A 24525-nucleotide genomic window follows, 5' to 3' on the forward strand; every position below is an offset into this window, starting at 1 on the left:
ATTAAATTTTTTCCCCTTGAATTACACAAGCATCTTTTCATCGACGATCTATTTTTTTTTTCATAAGGAAAACAATGGGGAGAAGATTTATTTCAGGAATCCAGCTTATAATGCCAATGATGAGATGATAGGCAAGGCTCCACACTAACTTTTTTTCTTGGTGGCCCAATCTGTCCACCAAAATCATCAATTTCACATTTTTGGTGGCCCGCAAAGCAAATTTGGTGGCCCTTTAAACAATAGAAAACATTACAATTTATCCAAACTTTGGTATCCCGTCTGGGCCTCCAAGTGTGGGCTTTTACAGAACTTTGGTGGTCCGACTTTCAATTTAGGTTACGCCGAGCAACCAGACCGCTGCTAATGTCGAGCCCTGACAATGAGGAATACCAATAGCAATTCAAAGACACTGTAGTATTTCTGTAGGAAACACATGATGCTGATTGTTACTTAATTCCATTTTTTTTCTTGTTTGGAGGATAATGACCGGGGTAATAATATATCTGCAAAGCGCTTAGACACGTCGTTCCGATGTATTAAGCGCTATATAAAAAAACAGATTATTATTATTATTATAATGCTACCACCCTTTCCAATTAAATCTGACATTCGCTTACACTGTTGCAGTTATAGTCCATTCCAATTCTTGAAATTCTCTATCCAGCTGATTCTGGTTCCTATTCTTTGTGTAGTTCCTTCTACACTTAGATCCCTCAGACATATTTTCCCACAAGCTGTAGGCCCAAATGCCTGTCAAATCGTTACGTTACATTACCCTTCCTGTCTATTTTGTTTCTGCCTCATACTGTGCTATGGCTATAATTCTTTCTTGCTTTTATCTCAAGATATTTTTGTCATTTTTTTGTAATCCACTTTAGTTGTCTTGTTCTGTGATTTTATTAGTATTGTAGTATCTTATTGTAATCATATATCATAAACATTTGCTTCCAATCCTTTAAAGCAATCAAGAGACCAGGCCAATGCAACCTTCCCAATGAACTTCTGTACTTCTCTGGAGATTGTGGCACGCAGGACACTCTGAACCAAATCGCCGAATCCTTCCTAGCAATCCTCCAGGGAACTGATTTCAGTGATATCTGCACCCAGTCAGACCAGTGCACTGCAGATAATGTCAGGGTTACATGTGGACCAAATATCGAGGCTAGCCGAAGAGGTCGCAGAGAGATTCCTCGACGACGGGCAATCCTTAGAAGCAAAGAGGAAACAGACAAGGCCTTGCAGATGGAGAGGAGGACTGAACATCGCCTGAAACGACAAGTGGCCAGCCCTTTTGTGGTTTCCATCGAGTGGGACTTTGAGGTTAACATCAATCAAGACCCAAGCCTTGATAGCTTTGCTGCTGCCACAGATGCTGAGGACATTATGATTTCTATGAATGATATCCTCTATGAGCAGATCTTGGACGGTACCTTCCCCGACATCACAGATGTTCCTGGAGCAAACATCACCCTGGATGTGGATTCATTGACATACGACTATGCAGAGGTTATGTGCGATGATGGATTCACTGCCGACAATGAAGATTTGCAATGTGGTATGAAATTCTAAAACCCCAGTGTCGTTATTACTATTTCATTAACACACTGACTTTTAAATCCCAGGTTGTTCAAACTTGTCATTGATGAAACCATATTCTGTCTTTCAATTTCTTGCATCGTGGGGACATTCATTGACAATGTAATCAGGGTTTGTCAAGCTCAAACTAGATGAATCCTTATCTTGTCTTTCAGTTTCTTGTATTGTGAGGACATTCAATAATAATGTGTCCTTGATCTTTCAGGTTTGACATATACAAATCCATATCCTTTTTCCCCAGTTCCTTGCATAGTGGGGACATTCTTTGACAATGTGACCAGGATTTGCCAGGCCTGTCCTAGAGGAACCTATCAAGACTCTGAAGCACAGTCATCGTGTATCCCATGCGAAGAGGGACAATGGACAGAGGAGGATGCATCTACTAATCATACTCAGTGCTTGGGTGAGTAGAAAGGTAGATTAAGTAATGTCAATGCAATTCAACTTAGCATTTATTTCATATTTAATTAAGAAACAAGACAATAAAAAATATTGTTACAACATCAACAAAAACAAACAATAGTGATAAAGTATAGTGGGCATATTATTATGATATATAACAAATTGAAAGATAAATTATTTGAATACAGGAATGCACTAAAAAGCCAGAAGGTTAAAATGCACACACCCAAAGTAACTTTGCCCTTAAGGTAATTTTGATATATAGATGCAGCAAGTGACAAGTAGCAAAGAAACAAAATAAAAAACAGAATAAAACAACATCAGTTATAAGAAGAACTAAAGCAAACCTAATGAGAATTTAGAGTAGTAGGATGAGGATTTTGGAAACATTGATTCAGTTTATTGTTATATTGATTTTTGAAAATGTAAACATTTTTATAAATACTGAGCAATTTTATATAATAATCAACCTTCTGTATATGCAGACTTTTCTCAATTCTTACTTCACTTCACGAACTGGCCAAGCAATGATAGAGCATTAAAACTAATTATATGAACTAGAAAAAAGAGACAAATAAAGTCTTACTTATAGGGAGCCAGACATACATGTTTTATGGTACTGCCCTGATATGAAACAATACTATTGGTACCTATTAGTGTTCAAAGTTCAGTAATGGCAATAGTATTGGCAATATTTTTAGTATTATAATTATCATTATCATCATCATTATAATTTCACATCTGCAGATATATGTGATGCAGGTTACTTCTCACCTACCGGTGTAGCCCCCTGCGAGCTATGTCCTATTGGAACTTACCAACCTGAACCCCTCAGCACCTCATGCCTTCACTGCCCTAATGGAACAAACACAATGGCTAGCGGCAGCCATCAAATTCAGCAATGCATCGGTAAGTCAAAATGTGACCAGCCACCCCCAAAACTAACAATAAGCCACAGGGAATAAAGCCAACACAACAATATGGTCTTCAATATAATAATAATCATAATGATAATAATTGATATTTACGAAGCGCTTTACACAAAAAGTTTCAAAGCGCTGTGTACGTAAAAGAGATATTCAAATAGAATTGTACAATACATAAATGAATAATCTACAGAATGATGAGTAAACATAATTAAAAACATAACTATGTGTGCCGAGTCTTGAAAAGGTGCGTATTTAGTCTCTTCTTGAAGGTGTCAGTATTGGGTGCATCGTGAAGGGAGAGAGGTCCAAGGTAGAGGTGCACGAACAGAAAAAACCCCAGTGCCATAGCAGTTGTGGGTGCAAGATCCAAGTGCGAGCTGGGGTCTTGTCAAAAAGCAAAAATAAGCAAATTAGATCCGAAACTACTTTTTTTTTCTTTACACTGTCAAAAGTTGAATTAGTGTACATTACATAGTAAGGAAATAGGCACAAGTGTTAACAAATTTTCAAATTACCTCATTCTAAACAATTGGCGAAAATTGTAAAGATTAAACAAAGGTATCTATGCGGTTTGGAGAATTACAGATGATCAAAAAAGTGTTTTAATAATGCAATTTTCTTATGGTATATTTTTATCCCATCTTCCCCTAATAGAGCCATGTCAGCCTGGCTCCTTCTCTCCGTCTGGTTTTGTTCCTTGTGATCTATGTCCGTTGGGTTCGTATCAAAGTCAAGTGCAACAGACTTCCTGTGACCTTTGCCCCGGACATCTTTCAACCAATAACAGTGGAGCACTATCAGTGCAGGAATGCACAGGTAAGAAGTAAAAAATGAATCATGAAAATTTGATAAAAACTACCTAAATTTATTTTTATGTAAATGAAATATGTTACCTAAATATGGTTTTAATTTGCTTCTAAATTAGGCCTATATTTCAAATTTCTTGCACTAATAACACGTTTGTACAGTAGAGGCCTGCCCAAAAATTCGCAAATATTTTTGGTTCTTGCTAGAAATGGATCAACATGCCACCACTTGCAAATGTTCACATTCTTGTATTTTGTCATAAATATCATAAATAATTGTTATTTATTATAATTATGTATAATTATAGATTTTGAAATTTATGTATTTAAATTTTGTTTTTATTATTGTTACCATCCTAAAGTTATTTTTATTATCATTGTTAGTCTCATTGTCATTATTATCATTTTGGGGGTTGGGGTTAATAGCTCCAAAATGCCCCAATTGTAAGTCAGAAAATAAGCTCAGCTTGTTTAATATGCATGCCTCTGTGAACACATGATGATGATATTTTTTGCTTGCATACAATAGTAATACAATGGTAAGATCAAGTCAGGTTTAAGAAAAGAATGAAGAACTTTTGTTTACAAATACAAACATGCAATCACCAATGTAATCATCAATGTAATTATTCGTGAAGTTACATCACCTTAGTGTGAAGTTAATTTCATCCAATTAATACTACTGAGATTCAAATGAATTGTATTTCATTCTTAGATATTAATGAATGTGCATCTGAGCCTTGTCAGAATGGAGCGACCTGTGTGGACTTACGAGGCAACTTTCAATGCATTTGTGCTCCAGGCTTCACTGGCAGCAATTGTGAGATTGATATTGATGAGTGCGTCCTCTATAGACCATGTCTTCACAGTGGGACATGTCTTGATCGTGTCAATGGCTATTCTTGTATTTGTTTACCTGGATATACAGGTTAGTGTTGTACCGGTATGGAGTGGAAAAGTGTTTTTTTTTCAGTTGATCAAAGTAGTCAATTGTTTATGACAGTGTTCCAATGAATATGAAAATGTCCCATGATGCACTTTGATACAAGAACCATTAAAACAATGAGCTAACTATGGAGGGAATCAAGGGTTAGGGCAAGGGAAATTCATAAATAGCTATAATATTCATATAGATTTGCACGATATGATTCTCTGTCATGTTTTAAGCCTTTCAACTTAGATTGACACATTCGATATAGATTGATACATATTCTTTTGAGATGGATAGTACCTTTACTCACAAGCATTTTAACGCAAGTTGTATTTTGGGTCAAAATAGAACTTAAAAATTACTGTCTTACTTTGGTAAAAAGTAAAGAAGACCTGAGGTCTCTAATTTGGCACTTAATATTCGTATTAACTTAATATTATAATAAGTGTACAATTATGCATACATTTCAAATTACTGTATGAAAAAGCTCCAATATTTCACAAAATTATCATGGAATGTCATGTAAAGAGATAAAGTTAGTTACAATGAACATAATCTATTTTATAACCATTCCGTTACACTTAAATTATAAAATTGTTTGCATCTGTTTTGTTAGATGACCATAATTTAATAAAAATATCTTCACAATTTTGTTTTAGGGGTGGAATGCGAAAAACCCTTTGATCTCTGCCAGTCTCTGCCATGTCAGAACAACGCAACATGCTTCAGCTCACCGACTCACTATGAATGCCTGTGTACCCCGGGGTATCATGGTGATGATTGCCAATTGGTGCGTCACCCCTGCTCACCGAACCCTTGCCCCGATGCCGATATATGTAGAGTGGTGGAGGGAGAGTACGGTCCCGATTACGAGTGTGAATATCGCAGAGACATCAATGAATGTCACAACCATCCCTGCTTCCATGGTGGTTCTTGTGTGGATACATATGGCGGATTCCTGTGTTTGTGTACATCTGGTTAGTATACAACAATTAATGCACGTCATCGAGGGCTTTAGTAAGAATTATATGCACGAGTTTCTTTTTACAACAATTCTGTTGTGTCTGAGGCATAGCTGAGTGCGTTTTTGTTGTTTTTAAGGTAGCAATTTTTTGGAATATTATTCTAATGCCCATGGAAAATGATGCATATTATCTGTTTTATGAAACAAAGATGTGGATCCTTATTTGATTAACCCTCCTCATCTCACAACTATGACCAGTCATAGACCTCGTCATTAGTTCCCATCAATGGCAAAATTTTCCTGTTGGCTTAAATAAGTGACTGGTCACATGATTTAAGCCATTCATTTCATTGGATCCATATCATCATTATATAATCAATCTTTAAGTCTGTCTCTAGCTTTGGTAAATCCCGTCAAATGTGTCTATCACTATATTATTGTATGCAATGTATACGAGAAGAGGCTGCGAGATGGAAATTTAAGGAGATGAGCAACAGTCCCTGTCAGACATACCAAACATCAGGTCTGTTGCCTGATGCTTGGTATGTATGAAACACTTTTGTCGTCAAACCTTGCATTTTTCTATTCATTTCCAAAATGTAGGTTATGAGGGTCATCTGTGTCAAATAGATATTGACCTTTGCTTGAGTGACCCCTGCATGAACAATGGGACCTGCTTTGACCTGGATGACACCTATGAGTGCCTCTGCCAAGAAGGTTACGCAGGAGAGCTCTGTGAGAGACACAGAAACGCATGTGATGATGCACCCTGTCTTCATGGAGGATCATGTCAACCTGTAGAGGGCGCTTCTCATCTCTATACATGTGAATGCCTTCCTGGGTTCATAGGTCGCGACTGTGAGGTCGATAGAGACAACTGTCCGTCCATTCCTTGCTCCAATGGAGCGACCTGTACGGATGACGTTGATGGATTTACCTGCACTTGTACTGAAGAATTTACAGGTGTGTAAAATGTAGTAAAATTCCAAGTACATGTAACTCGCTGAGCAAGCCATATGGCACATCCTTTCCACCTTATTTTCAATACCATTATTTTTTTGTTATCGTAATATTTCATGAGAACTTAAATTGACCCTTTTTTTTCAAAATAGAATTAGCCATTAACAGGCATGATGATATTAATAAGGGAAATGATATTGGCAGTAATAATTAAACAAGAGTAAAGTTAATTGTAGTGATATTAATGATGCTATTTATACTAGCATGATGATATATACACAAGAATAATGATGTTAATAATAATTATAGTAATAATAATAAATAATACATGAGATTTCTATAGCGCACTTTCCATCTTGATTAGATGCTCAAGGCACTTCAGAGCAGAACACAACAAAAACTATTTACATATATAGTACATGTCTGAACAATAAGTCAATGTCTATCAAAGAACACTCTTATACAGGTATGTTTTCAGGTTGCCCTTGAAGGTGGTCACTGAAGTCTGGGTTTTCAAACTGTGTGGGAGAGAAATCCACAGGCTAGGCCCTGCATGAGCAATAACAACAATAATAATAATCAAATAACAATGATTACAATAATGAAACTAATAAAGTTTAACATTGATGACCAAAGAAATGATAAAGTTCATAACATGATGTTAATGAGGAGGACAAGGATAATATAGGATGAAAAAGAGCACATGTTTACAAAACAAGGGCTAATACTTGAACAAGAAGATTCTTCTATATTGCCAGAGCTTTAATTTAATAGCTAGGATTTTCGTTTTGATAATAGGTCCAACATGTGACGTAAGTATCGACCTGTGTACCCAGAACCCCTGTGGTCTCAATGCTACTTGTTTGGACCAGGTGGGTGGTTACCAATGCCTGTGCCCTCCTGGTAGGACTGGGGAGGATTGCCAAGATGCTGTAGATTTCTGTCAGGGTGACGATCAGTGTTTGAATGGAGGTAGCTGTATCAGCCATCAGGAGACCTTCTCATGCCTCTGTGTTCCCGGATATCAAGGTAAGCATTACAAAAGCAGAGGAACGTTTCATCAACATTTTTTTCCGACAGGATGTAAGATTTGATGTTTACTTGTAGTATGTTTTGCCCAGAACTGTATAAATAAAAAAAATTATATAAAGTGATTGGATATGGGGTTGGAAAAAAGTAAAACATTGAACAGTGATAATCAGAAATACAGGCAACTATTTTCTCTTTTCAATATTGAAATCTTGGAATGATAAAAAGAATGTGATTTTTCTATCTTAAAGAAATAATAGTAGGAATGATATTTCCAACAATATTTTGATGGATTATATCTGAAGATTCAAAGTGCTTTGATTTCATGTGTTTTAACCATTTGTTTATTATTTATTTCATTTTTCCATCTGCATTAGAGGGTGAGAGTAATCTGTTTATATGTCATGACTGTTCATTACTTTGATATGTGTAACCAGGGTCCCAGTGTGAAATAGACATTGACGAGTGTGCAAGCGAACCCTGCTTTCACGGATCAACCTGCTTGGATTTGATTGGGAACTATTCATGTGTATGTACATCTGGATTCTCAGGCCCTACTTGTGAGGAAAACATTGATGATTGTTTGTCAAGGTGAGACAGTCTTTTTTTTTTTAATATAGGACCAAGAATAATTTGCATGTTAGTTTCATAATCCTGTGAGAATTGTAATTTTTGTCTCGCCTGCATAGCAGAGCGAGACTATAGTCGCCGCTTTTCCGACGGCGGCGGCGTCAACATCAAATCTTAACCTAAGGTTAAGTTTTTGAAATGACATCATAACTTAGAAAGTATATGGACCTAGTTCATGAAACTTGGCCATAAGGATAATCAAGTATTACTAAACAACCTACCTGAGTTTCAGGTCACATGACCAAGGGCAAAGGTCATTTAGGGTCAATGAACTTAGACCATGTTGGGAGAATTATTTTCAAAATCTTAACCGAAGGTTAAGTTTTTGAAATGACATCATAACTTAGAAAGTATATGGACCTAGTTCATGAAACTTATGCATAAGGTTAATCAAGTATTAGTGAACATCCTGCTCGAGTTTCAGGTCACGTGACCAAGGTCAAAGGTCATTTAGGGTCAATGAACTTTGGTCAAGTTGGGGGTATTTGTTGAATTACTATCATAACTTTGAAAATTTATGGATCTAGTTCATGAAACTTGGACATAAGGTTAATCAAGTATGAGTGAACATCCTGCCTGAGTTTCAAGTCACATGACCAAGGTCGAAGGTCATTTAGGGTCAATGAACTTTTATCCAAGTTGGGGGTATTTGTTGAATTACCATCATAACTTTGAAAATTTATGGATCTAGTTCATGAAACTTGGACATTAGGTTAATCAAGTACCACTGAATATCCTGTGCGAGTTTCAGGTCACATGACCATGGTCAATGGTCTTTTAAGGTCAATGAACTTTGGCCGTGTTGGGGGTATTTGTTAAATTACCATCCTAACTCTGAAAGTTTATGGATCTAGTTCATAAAACTTGGACATAAGAGTAATCAAGTATCACTGAACATCCCCTGTGAGTTTCAGGTCACAAAACCAAGGTCAAAGGTCAGTTAAGGTCAATAAACTTAGGCCATGTTGGGGTAATTGTTGAATTGCCATCATAACTTTGAAAGTTTATGGATAGAGTGAATGAAATGTGGACATGGGTGTAGTTGACAAGTCTTAAGTCACCGTTAAAATGTCATTTATGGTCAATGAACGTGGTATTATGTCATTATATGAATGGTGTTTTTGTGAATGATTATTTTATTGTAGTTTTCAAAGTTAGCACTGCTGCTACATGTATATTAAATCGCGTAATGCAGGCGAGACTGCCAGAGGCGTTCCACTTGTTGTATATTTCTCCCCAAGGAAGTATTGATTTCATATATTTTTGTGAGTTGCCTTTTTTCACCTCAATGAACCCTATTTCATAAGTTGCATTGTCCTTCATCCAACACCAATGTTGTTAAAAGCTTGTAACAGTGCTTTACTTTAATGTATGTAAATTAATGATGATAATAATGCAATTATCTAAGAATTTACGTTTTGTTTGAGTGAATTCGACATATAGGACCATCTCTTGGATATAGCAGTCTTGTGGCATACTTATACCCTCAAAATTGATACCATATTTTATTCCACAGTCCGTGCATTAATGGAACATGCCATGATGGGATTAGCTCTTGGTCATGTGACTGTTTCAATGGCTACCATGGCGAGGTTTGTGATGTTCCCATTGATTTCTGCCAGAACGCACCATGTTTGAATAATGGAATCTGCATTAGTCTCCAAACTGGTTTCAGGTAAGTACAGTTCAAGGATTTATTACCAAGCTTTAAAGGAAGCAGAATAATTTTTTATGCAATAAATGTTAGTTCAAACGTTGTGTTTCATAAAAGTGACAACATGACATTCAACTTTTTTCTTGCTTTGAAATGGAGTACAAAAAGGTGTGCATGGAATTTGCAAGCAAAATTACGGTTTCAAAATAAATATTTTAAATAAACACTTTTGTAATTGTAAAACAATATATTTCTATTCTCTCTGTCTCTGTCTCTTCAAAAGTTGCACCTGTTTATCAGGTTTCAGTGGACCCAGATGTGAAGTGAACATAGACGAGTGTTCTAGTTTCCCCTGTATCCAAGGGTCGTGCCTTGATGATGTTGATAGCTACACTTGCCAATGCGATGAAGGCTTCACTGGAATCCACTGTGAGACAGACCAGGACGAGTGCCTCAGTGCACCATGTCTGAATAATGGGACTTGTACCGACAGACCTAGGGGATATACCTGTCAGTGTCCTGTAGGGTTTGAAGGAACCAACTGCGAGGTAAATTCATTTCCTGATCATTTATAGTGATTGTAAAAGTATTGTGAGGCAGAGGCTAAGTCTCTTAATTTTGAACCTGTAGGTTCAGGGTTCATCTCCCACGGCAGCACATGTGTCCTTTGGCAAGGTATCTGTCTACATTTGCCACTCTCCACCCAGGTGTAGTAATTGAGTAGCCAGTAGGTAGGAATTCATTGAATGATTAGATGCCTAATCAGAGTAGCCATGCTAAAGCACTGTGTATAGTATGCAGTGCCTTGAAACAATCTTATCGAGTACTATATAAAGCTTGCATACTGATATTACTGTGATCAAGATATCACTAAAATAATGATAATAATAACAGTATATTTACCCAGGGTAGCCACTTCAGTTCCGAAAACTGTTCTCCCAGCGGGCCCTGCAATTATTATTACCTGGCTAAGCTAGGCTACCTATTCAGGTGCACACAGCTTTCTGAGGAATTACTTAATGCCGGTACCCATTTACCTCACCTGGGTCGAGTGCAGGACACTGGATGAATTTCTTGCTGAAGGAATTTACGCCATGGCTGGGGTTTGAACCCACGACCCTCTGTTTCAAATTTCGGAGACTAATCCACTGGGCCACGACGCTCCACTATTCATTTCAACATTGATTTCATGAAATGTCCCAAGATGGCTTCAGGGTGCAAAACAAATTTTGAGATAAGCACTAAGCTCATTCAAAGGTTAGGGTAAAACGTATTTAAATATATTTTATACCATAATAGTAACATATCTAACAAATAGAGTGAGAATGTAAAAGACTTTTGAATTTTGTAAAAATTGTAGTCGTTTATCTGTTTTATCTCCTTCCTTCCTCGTGAACAGATCAATGTGGACAATTGTTTTAACAATGAGTGTGAAAACAATGCCACCTGTGTTGATGGAGTGGCTGGCTACCGTTGCCGATGTCCCCAGGGTTACACTGGTCTGCTGTGTCAGCTCCCCGTGACCCCTGCTTGCACATCTTACCCCTGCGCTAATGGAGGCTCCTGTCTGGAGGATGATGGTGGGTTCAGGTGTGAATGTCTGGAAGGCTTCAAAGGCACTACATGTGAGATTGATGTCGATGACTGTGTCAACAATGGCTGTGAGAATGGGGCCACTTGTTTAGATCAGGTAGATTGCACATGGCCCACAATTAATGAAGATGGTCCTGGCTTTATGGATATTTGTTTTGAAACCAACTTGTTTTTTTTTTACAATTAATATACTGCAGGGACCAGCATTTTCAAAAGATTTGTTTTGCTGATTTATTTATTCTCTTTAAACATACACTTAATTAATCATTCATAACAATTGATCTTTTTTATTTGTATCTTCATTCCCCATTTACAACTGTAAGTTCATTGATTTGTGTTTCTCATTGATTTTTATTTCTGTATAGTGAAAATTGAAAAAATGAAATAAAGCAAACAAGGAGTAATTAAATGAAACAAAATGGGAATACTTAGGCATGTATATTGTTGAGTGCCCACCCAACCATTTTTTAACAAATTGAAAAGAATATTCTTTAAGAATACTACAGAAGTATAGGAACACATAACATTTTGTAGATATAAGCCTTGAAACTGAATGTTCGAATGTAAAGAAAGATAGATAGGAATTAACCTCAATGCAGAATTCCTCCAATCATTGGCGGTGAGCAGAGAATAAAATGCCGATGTGGTTGTCCCACAGATGAGAATGCATTGTTGTGATTTTGTCCATTTGTACACCAGGTCCTTGGCTACATCTGCCAGTGCCCACCAGGTTACAACGGGACGTACTGTGAGGTGAATATTGATGAGTGTTTGTCGCAACCATGTTTGAACAATGCTACTTGCATTGATCAGGTATCTGGCTTTCAATGTGTGTGTCCATATGGTAAGTTAATAATATGTTGCTATCTATTGGTTTACATGTCTTAGATAAGAAGCAATTAAAAACACAGGGAATTATATTTTATTTTATAACTATTTCTCGTCTTCAATTTATTTTTGGAGCAGTGTGGTCTAAGGAGTTCTAATTTTGGACTTGTGATAATGAGGTTGTTTAATCTGATTTTCGCCCTTGTGAACATTGGAAAGACTCCAATGTACACTCTTTTCACTTGGGTGTTCAATGGGTAAAACATAGGATGTCAATGTTAAGTTTGCTGGATATGAAATTTGCTGAACTTATAATAGCTACAATACTCCCTAGGAAGTGGAAATTGTACATACATAGTGTGCATTCAAGCCAGAATCTGGTGACCCAGGTAATAATGTCTTTGCTGTTGAATTTGTGATTAGCTTTACTACTCATCAATACAATATTCCCCAGGGAGTGGAGATTGTTCATGCATCAAGTGCAGTTGAAAAATAATCTGATGACAAGGTTAATGTCAATTTTGATGGATTTGTGATTTCCTTACTACTCCTTTATATGATATCCCATAGGGAGTGGAGATTATGTATACATTGTGTACAGTCGAGCAAAATCTGATAGTCAATGCGATAATATTTGTGTAAAACACTCAAATATTCTGATGTGGGTGGTAAAAATCAGGATATTATCATAAGTACATGTAGTAGTATTAGTATTATTATTATTTATTCATTGTCATATATTTTGTTTAATGAATTAAATGTCTTTTTTAGTTAATTTGTTCATTGTCATATTTTTTTTATGAATTGTCTTTTTTCGATAATAAATGATATTCATAGCCTTATTTTTTTCTGCAGGATACACAGGGCATGTTTGCGATACTGACATAGATGAATGCGGCTCTAATCCATGTCTGAACCGTGGTTCGTGTAAAGATGCCATTGGTGGATACATCTGTAACTGTACTGTTGGATTCAGGTAAAAAAAAAAATGGGTTAGCATACATAGAAGTGCTGTGGTGCAGCGGATTAGCCTCCAGACCTTGAACTTCTAGGTCCGGAATTCAAATCCCATCCAGCACTCACACCCTTTTACAAGTTTTTCATTTACATTTGCCTTTTTTCATCGAGGTGTACTAAATACATACTCGGTAGAATGGAATTTCTTCAATATGCTTGAGTATCTGATCAGAATAGCTGTAAGTTGTAAAGATAGTATGCAACATGTTGTATTAAGTGATATATAAATGCTGAATATCATTATTATATTTAAATTATATATGCTTTTACGAGTGAAGTAATTTTATAGCATGTAACCAATGTCAATAATATTGATGTGGCAAACTTACTTCTGCAGCAAATTGTTTGTAAACTCATACTGAGAGCCACATGAGCACCCCGCTAGTCAGCGGCACCTCCGAAATAACCAAGTCCTTTAAGAGGCGGACTTCCCTTTATCTTAAGCTTCATTGTAAAATGGATATAGTATGTCTTGTCATGGAAAGTTCAATTTCAACTGTTTGATTGGCCGTTACAGGGGGATTCACTGTGATGAGGCCAGCATGGAATGTGAAAGTAACCCCTGTCTAAATCAAGCAACCTGCATGGAAGGATATACTCAGTTTGTTTGTCAGTGTGCCCCTGGTTACACTGGATTGCTTTGTGAAACAGGTAATCTAGAGCATTCAAACCTTTTATAGCAAGCACCTGTATTGAAAGACCACCTGATTATTAAGACCATGTGATTGGTTACCCTTTTATAAGCATGCATTTCTGCACGAATCTTCAGAAGGAGGCTGGTTATTCTGAAAAAAGAAGAAGAATTTTACCCACTAAAACCTCTATTACAGGAGCCAGTCCAATAAAACAGTTTCCAATTTACCGTTCTTGCCCCCTCCCCAAAGGGATTCTTAAAGATATGTCTTGCCTTTAAAGTCTTAACCATTTACAGTTTATTTTGTGTATTACCCAGTTGGCATAAAATCAGTTTTCGGTTTAAAGATAAATAAATGCAGCAGTAGGAAACACTGATTTTTTTTTATCATGAGAAAGTTTGTACTACCAAGGATGTCACTGTCATCGTAGATCTAGATTTTTTTACAGTTAAATAAACTGAGCTTCGTAAGATCATGAAATCTAAGGTGGAAATATTATGGAAACACATTTTTTTTTTGCAGCATTGCCCTCCGATTTTGATGTAATTTTTAACTCTGGGTCTGAAGTAGTCCATCTTGCTGATATTCAGTCAGGTGATACCAGTCACATGACTGTCTCAGCCTGGATACGGGTTTTGGCGGCACCACAAGATTTCCATATCCTGGGTTACATTGTTAATGACGAGGCGTACTCACTTTTCAATCCCTGCAGCCTCAAAGTCTTTAGTAAAAGGTGAGCTTAATATGCATCATCATTCCTTTTTAAGTTCTTGGGGAATTGTAAAAATAAACATATCAAGGGAAAATATAATATTCAATATAGTGATGTGTATATTTTGTGGCAATTGACAATGTTTAATTTCATTACTGTTACAGTTGTATGTTTGATAATCCGTTTGGGAGCGAAGTATCTCTTTCCTGTTGAATATGGTATTAATTAAAAGACTTTATCATTTCTTATATAGTTTCATCATACAAATCTGAAATAGAGAAACACAATACAATGAGCAAGAACAATGAACTTACAGAAGTAGATGTGTTATATTGAGACAAACAAAACACATAGATTCACATTATCACTATCCTATAATTAATATAATGCTATGAATAAATGTGCATAGGGGGTTATATAAACAATTGAAAGCTTTGTTACTGATTCATTATCCATTTGTCATTTTCAAGAACACATACAATGGTGAAATGATATCATAAAGGAATTACATAATTAAAAATGATTTTGATTGGCCGTTGAGCTGCCTTACCATTATAGTTGCCATAATGGTAAAGTTACCATAGTTCTTGGTTTATATAAAACAGGCCCATGGTCCTATTGGCCCAACAAACTGATGTACTCCGGATGCTGTACAAGATATAACATTATCAGGGTTAATGAAATGGGGTAATAAATTGGTGAATAATGAATTTATGTTTCGTGCTAGGGGGCATGCCTATAGCTTTTAGAAATGAATGAACTTGATGATGGGTTAAAATAGTTTATTCACTCCAAAGTAAAGTCCAAATTGCAGCCCAAAAGTAGAATTCAATCCATTTGTAGGTGCACACCAATTCACATGCAATATATAAAGGAGTATTATGTTTTGTAATAAACCATGTGATGAAATTACTAAATACATGTACAACAAAATATGATGTATATCATGGAATAGCAATAATTCAAATACCCCTCAAAACATTTTTTTTAATTCAGTACATCGTTCAGTATAGGGTCCTCACTGTGTGACAATGCCTGGCATCACATCAGCCTTCAATGGTCATTTGAACCCGATATTAGCTGGACCCTCTCCGTCGACCATGGCAGAACGGTATTCAGGAACAGGACCTTGTCTTCTGCTCGAGGCATTGGACTGGGATCAATAGTAATGGGCTCGGATAGCATGGGGCAGAAAGGTGAGGTTCATGGAGACTGATTTTGTTGACTGGTCAGTCTTATTACAGGCATTTCTTACCTGACCCCCCCCCCCCCCACATTTGAGAAAAAAGTTTCCCTTGTCCTCCTGGGAAGCATTTCATCATTTTTTTTTTCTGACAAGTTCAACGGTCGATTCTGACAACGTTCCGTGAACTTTATTGGCTGAGAAGCATTGTTACTCTGGGAGGACTTGGTATTAGCCTCCCCCTTTGAAGTAATTATTTTCTTAAACAGATTTGCAAAATTTCTTCCCCATTTTCAATATAAACCACTTCTTTCTTCCTTGTGTAAAAAATGTAAATGTAACAAAATTGGGGTTGCTCCATTATAAAGTCTTGTGCTAAGATTCCCAGCCTCTGGTAAGTAAACAGTGCAGACATATACCGGGTTTGAGAAAGTATAGTGGAAATATTCTTGTCCGAGGTTGGTTCAGCAATTACTATTCTTAAGAGAGGCACGAGCCCCGAGGGAAAATAGTAACATTGCCGGACCCACCGAGGATAAAATATTTCCACTACACTTTCGAAAGAAATGCCTGGTATATTTGTTTTATATCCCTTCCATATATTAAAGTTTGAATGAAAAATTTTGGTTATCTATAGTCCTAATTGGCCCATCTCCATGTCTGGACAACATAAGATCGGCTTAGCTCTAATTTAGGTAAAATTGGCTTATATGCGCGCAGCTACCGTCAGCTCCCAAGCATCACTCAGGTGCGGCGGCTGTATTAGTGCTAGTGAGTAATTGTGTGGTATTCGGTTGGACAAAAAATAGTTAAAAAAAACTATTCTACTCTGACGTCACAAACTATTTTGATCTCCAATGAACTTTATTTTTCTGGTAAAATTAATGTGAAGGGCTCTCAACCATTCAAATAGCAACAAATTTTCAGTAAGGGATATAAAAAACACTAGACTTGTAAACAGTCAGTATTTCAAGGTTAAGTTATCGCAATGAGTAATCAAATTCATGCCATTTGTTTGAACCACATGCTTCTTTCGACAATCAATATTTTTTCATTCATTACATGCTGACTGTATTTGAGTCAAGATTTATGTATTTATATCTTACTCTAGATTACGTGGTGATGAGTGGTGTCAATGTATGGGCTTCTCAACTTAATGAGCAAACATTGGATGAAATATCATTGACTTGTCAGCCCGCCCTCTTTGGTGATATCGTGTCATGGACAGATGTCCTGTCTTCAAAAAACATTACCTCTTCTCAAATAGAATCTCCATCAATGTGTGATGGTAAGTTTTTTTTTTATTATTATCATTAGCTATGCCATTTTAAAGGATTGAACCCTTGATACCAGTAAATCATGAATTAAAAAATGAAAAATCAAAGAAAGATGTGTAAAAAAGTGCATTTTTATTGCTACAGACACACAGACACATTTCGAGCTCCAGATTACATTTACTTCTCTCTCCTTCTTCATCATGATTATGTATGATGCTGATGTTTGTGTTCATGTTGCAGATTTTTTAAACTTCTATTATTATACTCTCACCAATAATGCATCCCTACAATTTACTAATTCATGTATCTATTCACCCCTTTTCCCTAGCTGTTAATGAGTGCACATCAAACCCATGCATCCATGGAGCTTGTGAAAACAAACTAGATGGTTTCCATTGCGAGTGTGAACATGGTTACAAAGGAGAACTATGTGCAGACACGCAAGACCTGTGCAGCGATGAACTGTGTAAGAACGCTGCATCATGTCAAACAATAGAAGGGGAACCTATTTGCCTCTGCAGGGATGGATTTTCCGGGAAGTTCTGTGAAACGAGGAAAGGTAAATGCTCCAATAATGCAGGCTGTATTTCACTAAAATATATATTTTTTTGTGTGTATGGTTTTGAATTTATTGGAAAACGTCATCATGATTTTTTTTCTCCTGACAGGCTGTTTGCATATTGGTTTGGATTGGGTACAATACCCATTACTTCTTTCCTTCAGCACTCTAAATATATGCATATGCAGGTGCACATTGCCCAAGTGTGCACCTACGTCTAATACATAATCGGATCATATATTCACAATTAGGTAATTCACAGTTCTTTGGGAGGGGGCTTTCACGCATAAGCCTTTTAGTCAGCATGCTATGATAAGCTTTTTTCATCATCCTTTTCTCAATAACAAGAGTTGCCCCAAGTGATTCTTCGATTCATAAATTGAATTTGTGATATTAGTGTTGTTAACAAAATGTAATTGTTGTTATCAAGAAATGGAATTAAATTAAGGAGAATAAAAAAAGTGCTGGCGCCTAGCAGGTTGCAAGCACTTTTTCTGGTCTGTATTTATGTGCTTTATTATTTATGTTCTCTGCATTACTTGAATATCAACTTTGAACTATCATTTGAGTATTCTATCAGGATTGAGCAGGACAATTTTTAGTCAATATCTGCACAGAACGATTGAGATAAACAGGGAAACATTTTGTAAATGATTTTTTTTTCCAAAACCTCTACATCTTATAGCTTTCCATAGCTTATTCGCATTTGCACCATTATCTTGATTATACCATAATATCTTAAATTCATATGTGTAACTGTTGTTGTAATTTCTTGATTCTTTTGTAATATTATTTGTTAATTTCATGTGTATTTTTTTACTCTGTTTTGTAAATGATTTTTCAATTCAGCTGTTACTAGCTGTGATCTTTGAATAAATCTTCAGTCTTGAGTCTTGAAATTGGCTTTCCATAGCATACATTGGCCCGTGGGGAGTTATATATATTGCTGTACACACGCGTGACCCAAAAAATGCATTTAAAGGGGTGTTTTTTCAGTTAAGACTCACTAAGGGTATCAAAAACACAGATTTTCAAGAAAAAGGGTGGTATTGTGAAAGACTGGTCAATGGTCAATCGCGGGGTCAAACGTATTTAGGGTATGTTTTTTCCTCCAAAGCTTTTTTTTAAAGACTAGCCAAACGTGTTTAGGGTATGTTTTTTTTTCCAAGCTTTTTCCCCGAGGTCATATTTTTGCAAAATCTTGTTCAGGGGCCAAAATGTGTAAATATTATAAAGCCAACAAAAAACTTGTTTAGGGGTTTATTTTGCACACAGAGAAAAAGTCATTTAGGGGGTGTTTGAAAGTTCTTGGTCATGCGCGTGTACAGCAATATATTTAACTCCCCCCCCCCCCTGCAGGGGTGTCGATCCATTTTTCAGATTGGGGGGGCAAAATCATGAATCGTTCTAAAGGCGCTCGATCACACCAAACAAACTCACCCACACACAGGCCTAATTATATATATATATATATATATATGAGAAACAGACTCGGACACATATCTCACCAACAAATTAATGCGAGCGCGAAGTGTGAGCTGAAAGTTGTTAGAATGCTGACCTGAAAACAGGAATGGTACCTGTTTAGGACTGTTTGTAGCAGTAACTCATGTGGAGGATACATATCTCACTACACAGATAATGCGAGTACCGAGAGCGAGCTGAAATTTCTTTATATTCTGACCTGAAAGATTCATTTTTTTGAACTAATGATTAGGATGGGTATCTAAAATAACAATAGATGCGAGAGCGAAGCGCGAGCTGAAAATTTTGATATTTCGATCTGAAAAAAATTGACGGGTTAATGGACGTTTTTAATAAAGAGCAAAATATATATTCAACACAAGATTATTGCAAATCGGAGCGGGAGTTTTTTTTAGGTTTAGAACTGAGAACGGGACATTCTGTTCACCTAATTAATCATGAAAAGTATGGGTTTTGGTACATAAATGATGCGAGCGCGAAGCGCGAGCTGAACATTTTTATATTCCAATCTGAAAAACTGACATTTTGAGCACGATTTTAAATAAAGAACGAGTTGTGTATCTCAATCTCGCTTGCTGATTTTTGTGTAACACTGCAATCTTATTTCATTTTTGCACATGCATTCGGAATTATTGGGGGGGCAAAACGATATGTTTGCCCCCCCAATATTTTAATTAGTGGGGCGATCGCCCCCCCTGCCCCCCCCCCCCCCAGGATCGACACCTCTGCCCCCCCCCCCCCCAGGATCGACACCTCTGCCCCCCTGGGACATTGGCAAAGGCCTGTTGAAACTTTCAGGTGTTACAGCCCCTTTGATGGTAAATTCCCATTTTGATTGTCATCCTTGTGATTGTAGTTGATGGAGCCTGGTCCCACTGGTCCTTATGGTCAGAGTGCAGTACTACCTGCGGAGGTGGCACCAGATCACGGTCCAGGGCCTGTACCAACCCAGCCCCACAGGGAGGAGGTCTAAACTGCTCAGGCAAAGCTGAGCAAGTTGGAATGTGCAACGAGTTTGAATGCCCAGGTAACAAACGTAAATCATAGCATAGAATGTCAGATTAACAATCATTGTATAAATGTTGGGTTGGCTATAAAAGCCTGAATCGTAGCTTACCTCTCCTATTTTCCAAGCTTAAGGCTTGTGGATTGCGCAATCATGACAAAAATTTGCATCAAAGGTAAAGAATGACATAATCTATGCCGTTGCACAGGTAAATTGAACAGAATTCATATATTTTTTGTATGAATCAATTTTGCTAATTTATTCATTAAATCATACTTTTTGCTCTAATTCACAGAATCAAGCTTCTAGAAAGCTATTTGTGGTGAAAATATGTCCATCATAAGAATTTAACCAATATTAAAAGTATTTTATTAATTTAATTTGAAAGGGCATATGTAAAATATGGCCCTATGGAAAGCATTTCACAAAGTGACATTTCCTTGGAACGTGAATTCCTTTAGATGTGACAGTTCAATGCATGATTATTGATGATTTTTTTTCTTCCATTCTAAAGGTTGTTTGAGGCTACGAAGACCCCTCCGAGGCTACCTCAACTGTGACGAACAACCCGAGATGACAAACTGTACCATCAGCTGTCGTCATGGTTATGGCTTTGCCGAAAGGGTCATGAACAGCTACTACTGTGGGAAGGATACCAACTATCGATGGAATCACCAAACTTCCAAAAATAGAAGGGCTGTTTTTCCTTCATGTACAGGTAATAATGATAACATATATATGAGTATATGAAATATATATGATTTAACAAAACGTTCAAGATTTACTCAATATTTGACATGAGATGCAGGATGTAAAAAGCTTTGTTATGCTATCCTGAAAGGCATATGATATGAAAATATAAATAGCTTTATGTGCTAAATGGGATGCATGACAGCATATAAATGCTGCATATGTGCAGATGGCAAATGTATTCAATTTTTATGAATTCTTCCCTTATCTTGTCACTCACTCTTATTGATGGAAGTAAATTTAATCAATTGGAATAAATTTCAACTACAAGTAAGCAGAACATTTTACTTTTTAATTTCTTTCCAAGGATGTCATAGACCTGTTAATCAATGTTTCATAAAGAAATAGGCCTATCTATTGTTAAAGTGGAACAATTAAAATTCAAATTTGATTCAAATTTCAGAACTTTCTAAGAGTCGTGGATCCACGGGGGTAGTAGAAGTTGGCTTCCCTGGCGCTGTTTGTTCTTCAGCCAGTGATAAGGAAAGTTTAAAGCAAGCCGCGTATCAGTCACTCAATACACATTCGGAAGATATAGACTGCCTCAAAGACAAATCATGCAAGATTCTTCGTATCCAGGTGAGCTTTTCATGACAGTTACCATAGTGATAGTGCTTCTTAGCCAATCCAAATCAAGGAAAGTTGTCAGATCTGTCAACTTGTCAGATGGAAAATATTGATGAAATGCTCCCCAGGTAAACCAAAGTGTTGTGAGTTCATGTTCCCACTTGGTCTACGCCTGCTTGTGTCTACATTTGGTTTCAGCTATTATTGTCTAATCCTTCCCTATCGGAAAAGACACAGTGTCCCACAGTGTTTTCACATTGTGGAACATGATGTGAAATCACCTTCACACTGTGACAGTGAAATTTGAGCATTTCAAAAGTGTGAATCACAATATTCACATAGCCGACCATGTGAACGCGCTGTGAACAGTCACAATGTCGAGGTGTCCACAGTGCGGTAAAAATCTTCAATCTGTTGAATTTGAGCATTTTAACAGTGTGAATAGTATAGGAACACACCGTAATCACACTGTGTGATACTGTCTTCTTCCAGCAAGATAGGTCACTTCCAACCAGTTGGTCTAACAGCCATTTGATCTAGATGCCATTTAGCCTATTCACAATTTTGTCTAATTTGAAGTTAGTCTACTTTGGATCTACAGGTGAACACTCTAAAGACATTCCAATCAAGTGTCAAATATTACCTATTTTCACAATCATATTAGTGAAGTCAATGTCTTTTCCTCATATATTATGAATGTTATGTTTGATGATTTTTAATTGTGAATATTTTTAATGTTTTCGTTTATTTAATATGTAGCGCATTGGGTAATGATTCATTAGAAAGTGCGCATTAGAAATATTTATTATTATTATTATGTCATGTAGATATAATATCCACATAGTCTAACTCCATATTGTCTTTTTGGATGATGTCCACTGTCCATGAATCAAATTTTCATTTCACGAAGTGTAAAAAAATTTAGTAGGCAAAGTAGATATTAGACTAGCTTGCCACTAGCCTGAATCAAATGGCATTAAATTAAAAATCTAATTCTGTGACAGTGTTGAATATGTGTATTGTCCCTTTTGAAAATTAGTTGTCATGTCATTATACACTTTTTACATGTTCCTGGAAAGTAAAGAAACCTAAACATCTCTTTTCATTGTAATTTCTCTGGTCTGTTTCTGTGAGTAGGTGTTGAACTGTCAGCTGGAAACCAACAAACGTAGGTCGATCCATTCACAAGGAGAGGTCAGAATAAGTATCACAGTCTCTGAGAATGATACCTACGAGCAATATTACCCGGAAGCTGGTGAGTGACGTATAACTGTCAGTGCAGTAGAATGTCTCATGAAGCTGTTCGTGATTTATTAATAACTTTACGAATGACTGGTGATACCGTTTTAGGTTCTGTTTCTCATTTATTTACATGTACATGTAGCACAAGAAGGTATTACCAGACCAGTCTTTCATAAAGATGTTAACTCACGACCATTTTAATGAAACACCTGGGGGTGTTTCACAAAGATTTAAGTATGACTTAAGTTGCGCTTAGATGCCGACGTGCACAAGATATCCAATGTGCAATCTGATTGATGGAAACGTGGTAGTGCGCGTCCTGTGCGCATGATCTGACCAGTGTAGTGATGTCTTCTATACCGTACGCAACTGGGAATTTAAGTGCAACTCTAAGTCACACTTAAATCTTTGTGAAACACCCCCAGGTCATATTTTGATTCTTTTACATTCATCATATTTAATTTTGATTTTAAATTTAAATTAATTTCACATTTAATATTAATCTTTCAAATAAACAAAATCTTTTTTTTCTGTATTTCCTAACAAATGAAAAATTGATCAAAGCTTATGTTGTAAATAATGTGCGTGCCAAATTTTCGGCACGATCGCGCAAACGGCGGCCAAGATCAGAAGGGGGTCGTCATGTCCATCCCCAGTCCTCAATACATCTGCAATAGCCCAGTTCTTTCAGGGTTAAGTAACCCAGGCAATAAAACTTGGTTTGCCTTAATGTTCTGCATGTTGCACAAATTTGCAATATAAGGTTCTGGTTTGTATGTTTCTTTGTAGTTATTTATATTGTGAGAATTATAAACCTAGGCTTCCAATGTCTTATCTATATTTTGTGTTGTATCTGTGTTTAAGTAAAATTTTCATTTGTATCACCAGTGAAATTCATTATTATGATTATTGACCATTTCAGGTCATTATATCTGTTAGATATTTATACCTATCAAGCAATGATTACAAAATTTGTAAACAATAACTTTGGGCAGAAATGCTGCAGAATAAAAAATAACAATATTTTGAAACTAATAAATGTATTAATATATGTATCAAATAATCTTTCTTTCAGATAACATTACAGACTTGGAGATTACAGAGCCACTGGACATATTCTATTATGATGTGTCTTCACTACTGATGAATGATTCATTGACGCTTGAGATCAATGATGAAATCTTACATAGTGATCCATCTTCCTTCACGGGAGATGTCTGGGAAAATTGTCCGCCTGGATACATAGAGGGCAGTCTTGATGGATATTGCGGTGAGAAAATCATGTGCATTTCGTTAAAAAAAATAATCTTCTATCTATTTTCTTTTTAATATACACTTGTGTGTAAAAATAAAATTCATTCAATATTTCTAATATTGTTTGCATTTCTGTAACCTTTTCAAGAAGGCATTTTGAAATATATTATTATAGTAAATAGTGGTTGTAAAATACGAGTTGTGATTGGCTAGATTGGTACCACGTGACCTCTCTTCAAGAAGGTATATTGTACATATGTACAATATAACTTTCAATTTTTGGAGGGTTAACCCGTGTTATATGAATGGGGAGAATATTGATTAAAGGCAAAGCGCATTTAGCCAGTCAGTCCTGCAGTGCGCATGCAATGCGTTGAATCTTAATTTTTATAGTGCCGTCACCTTTTCCTCACTTGTGCAACTTTACATTATAGACGGTACATTTTGGATGGTACGTGTGCAACGTTACAAATATTTGACATTCAGCCTCCCATTTGCTTGCGTACAACCATGGAC

General features: G+C 36.5%; 1 protein-coding gene across 1 annotated transcript in view; it reads left to right on the top strand.

Annotated features, from left to right (window-relative positions):
• The window catches only part of LOC129274068 (sushi, von Willebrand factor type A, EGF and pentraxin domain-containing protein 1-like), a 71264-nt gene that overhangs the window by 40966 nt on the left and 5773 nt on the right, over positions 1-24525 (top strand). The window contains exons 29-52 of the mRNA XM_064108315.1: positions 962-1555; positions 1838-1999; positions 2746-2907; positions 3582-3743; positions 4449-4661; positions 5324-5641; positions 6232-6591; positions 7387-7617; positions 8055-8208; positions 9764-9922; positions 10185-10449; positions 11301-11591; positions 12194-12338; positions 13178-13298; positions 13857-13990; positions 14497-14707; positions 15683-15882; positions 16981-17157; positions 17475-17705; positions 20047-20217; positions 20711-20914; positions 21350-21525; positions 22651-22768; positions 23831-24025. Of these exons, the coding sequence (XP_063964385.1) occupies positions 962-1555; positions 1838-1999; positions 2746-2907; positions 3582-3743; positions 4449-4661; positions 5324-5641; positions 6232-6591; positions 7387-7617; positions 8055-8208; positions 9764-9922; positions 10185-10449; positions 11301-11591; positions 12194-12338; positions 13178-13298; positions 13857-13990; positions 14497-14707; positions 15683-15882; positions 16981-17157; positions 17475-17705; positions 20047-20217; positions 20711-20914; positions 21350-21525; positions 22651-22768; positions 23831-24025 (5154 nt within the window). The remainder of the gene's footprint in view (positions 1-961; positions 1556-1837; positions 2000-2745; positions 2908-3581; positions 3744-4448; positions 4662-5323; positions 5642-6231; positions 6592-7386; positions 7618-8054; positions 8209-9763; positions 9923-10184; positions 10450-11300; positions 11592-12193; positions 12339-13177; positions 13299-13856; positions 13991-14496; positions 14708-15682; positions 15883-16980; positions 17158-17474; positions 17706-20046; positions 20218-20710; positions 20915-21349; positions 21526-22650; positions 22769-23830; positions 24026-24525) is intronic.

The sequence above is a fragment of the Lytechinus pictus genome, chromosome 13 (genome assembly GCF_037042905.1).
Source record: "Lytechinus pictus isolate F3 Inbred chromosome 13, Lp3.0, whole genome shotgun sequence".
Taxonomy (NCBI): Eukaryota; Metazoa; Echinodermata; class Echinoidea; order Temnopleuroida; family Toxopneustidae; genus Lytechinus; species Lytechinus pictus.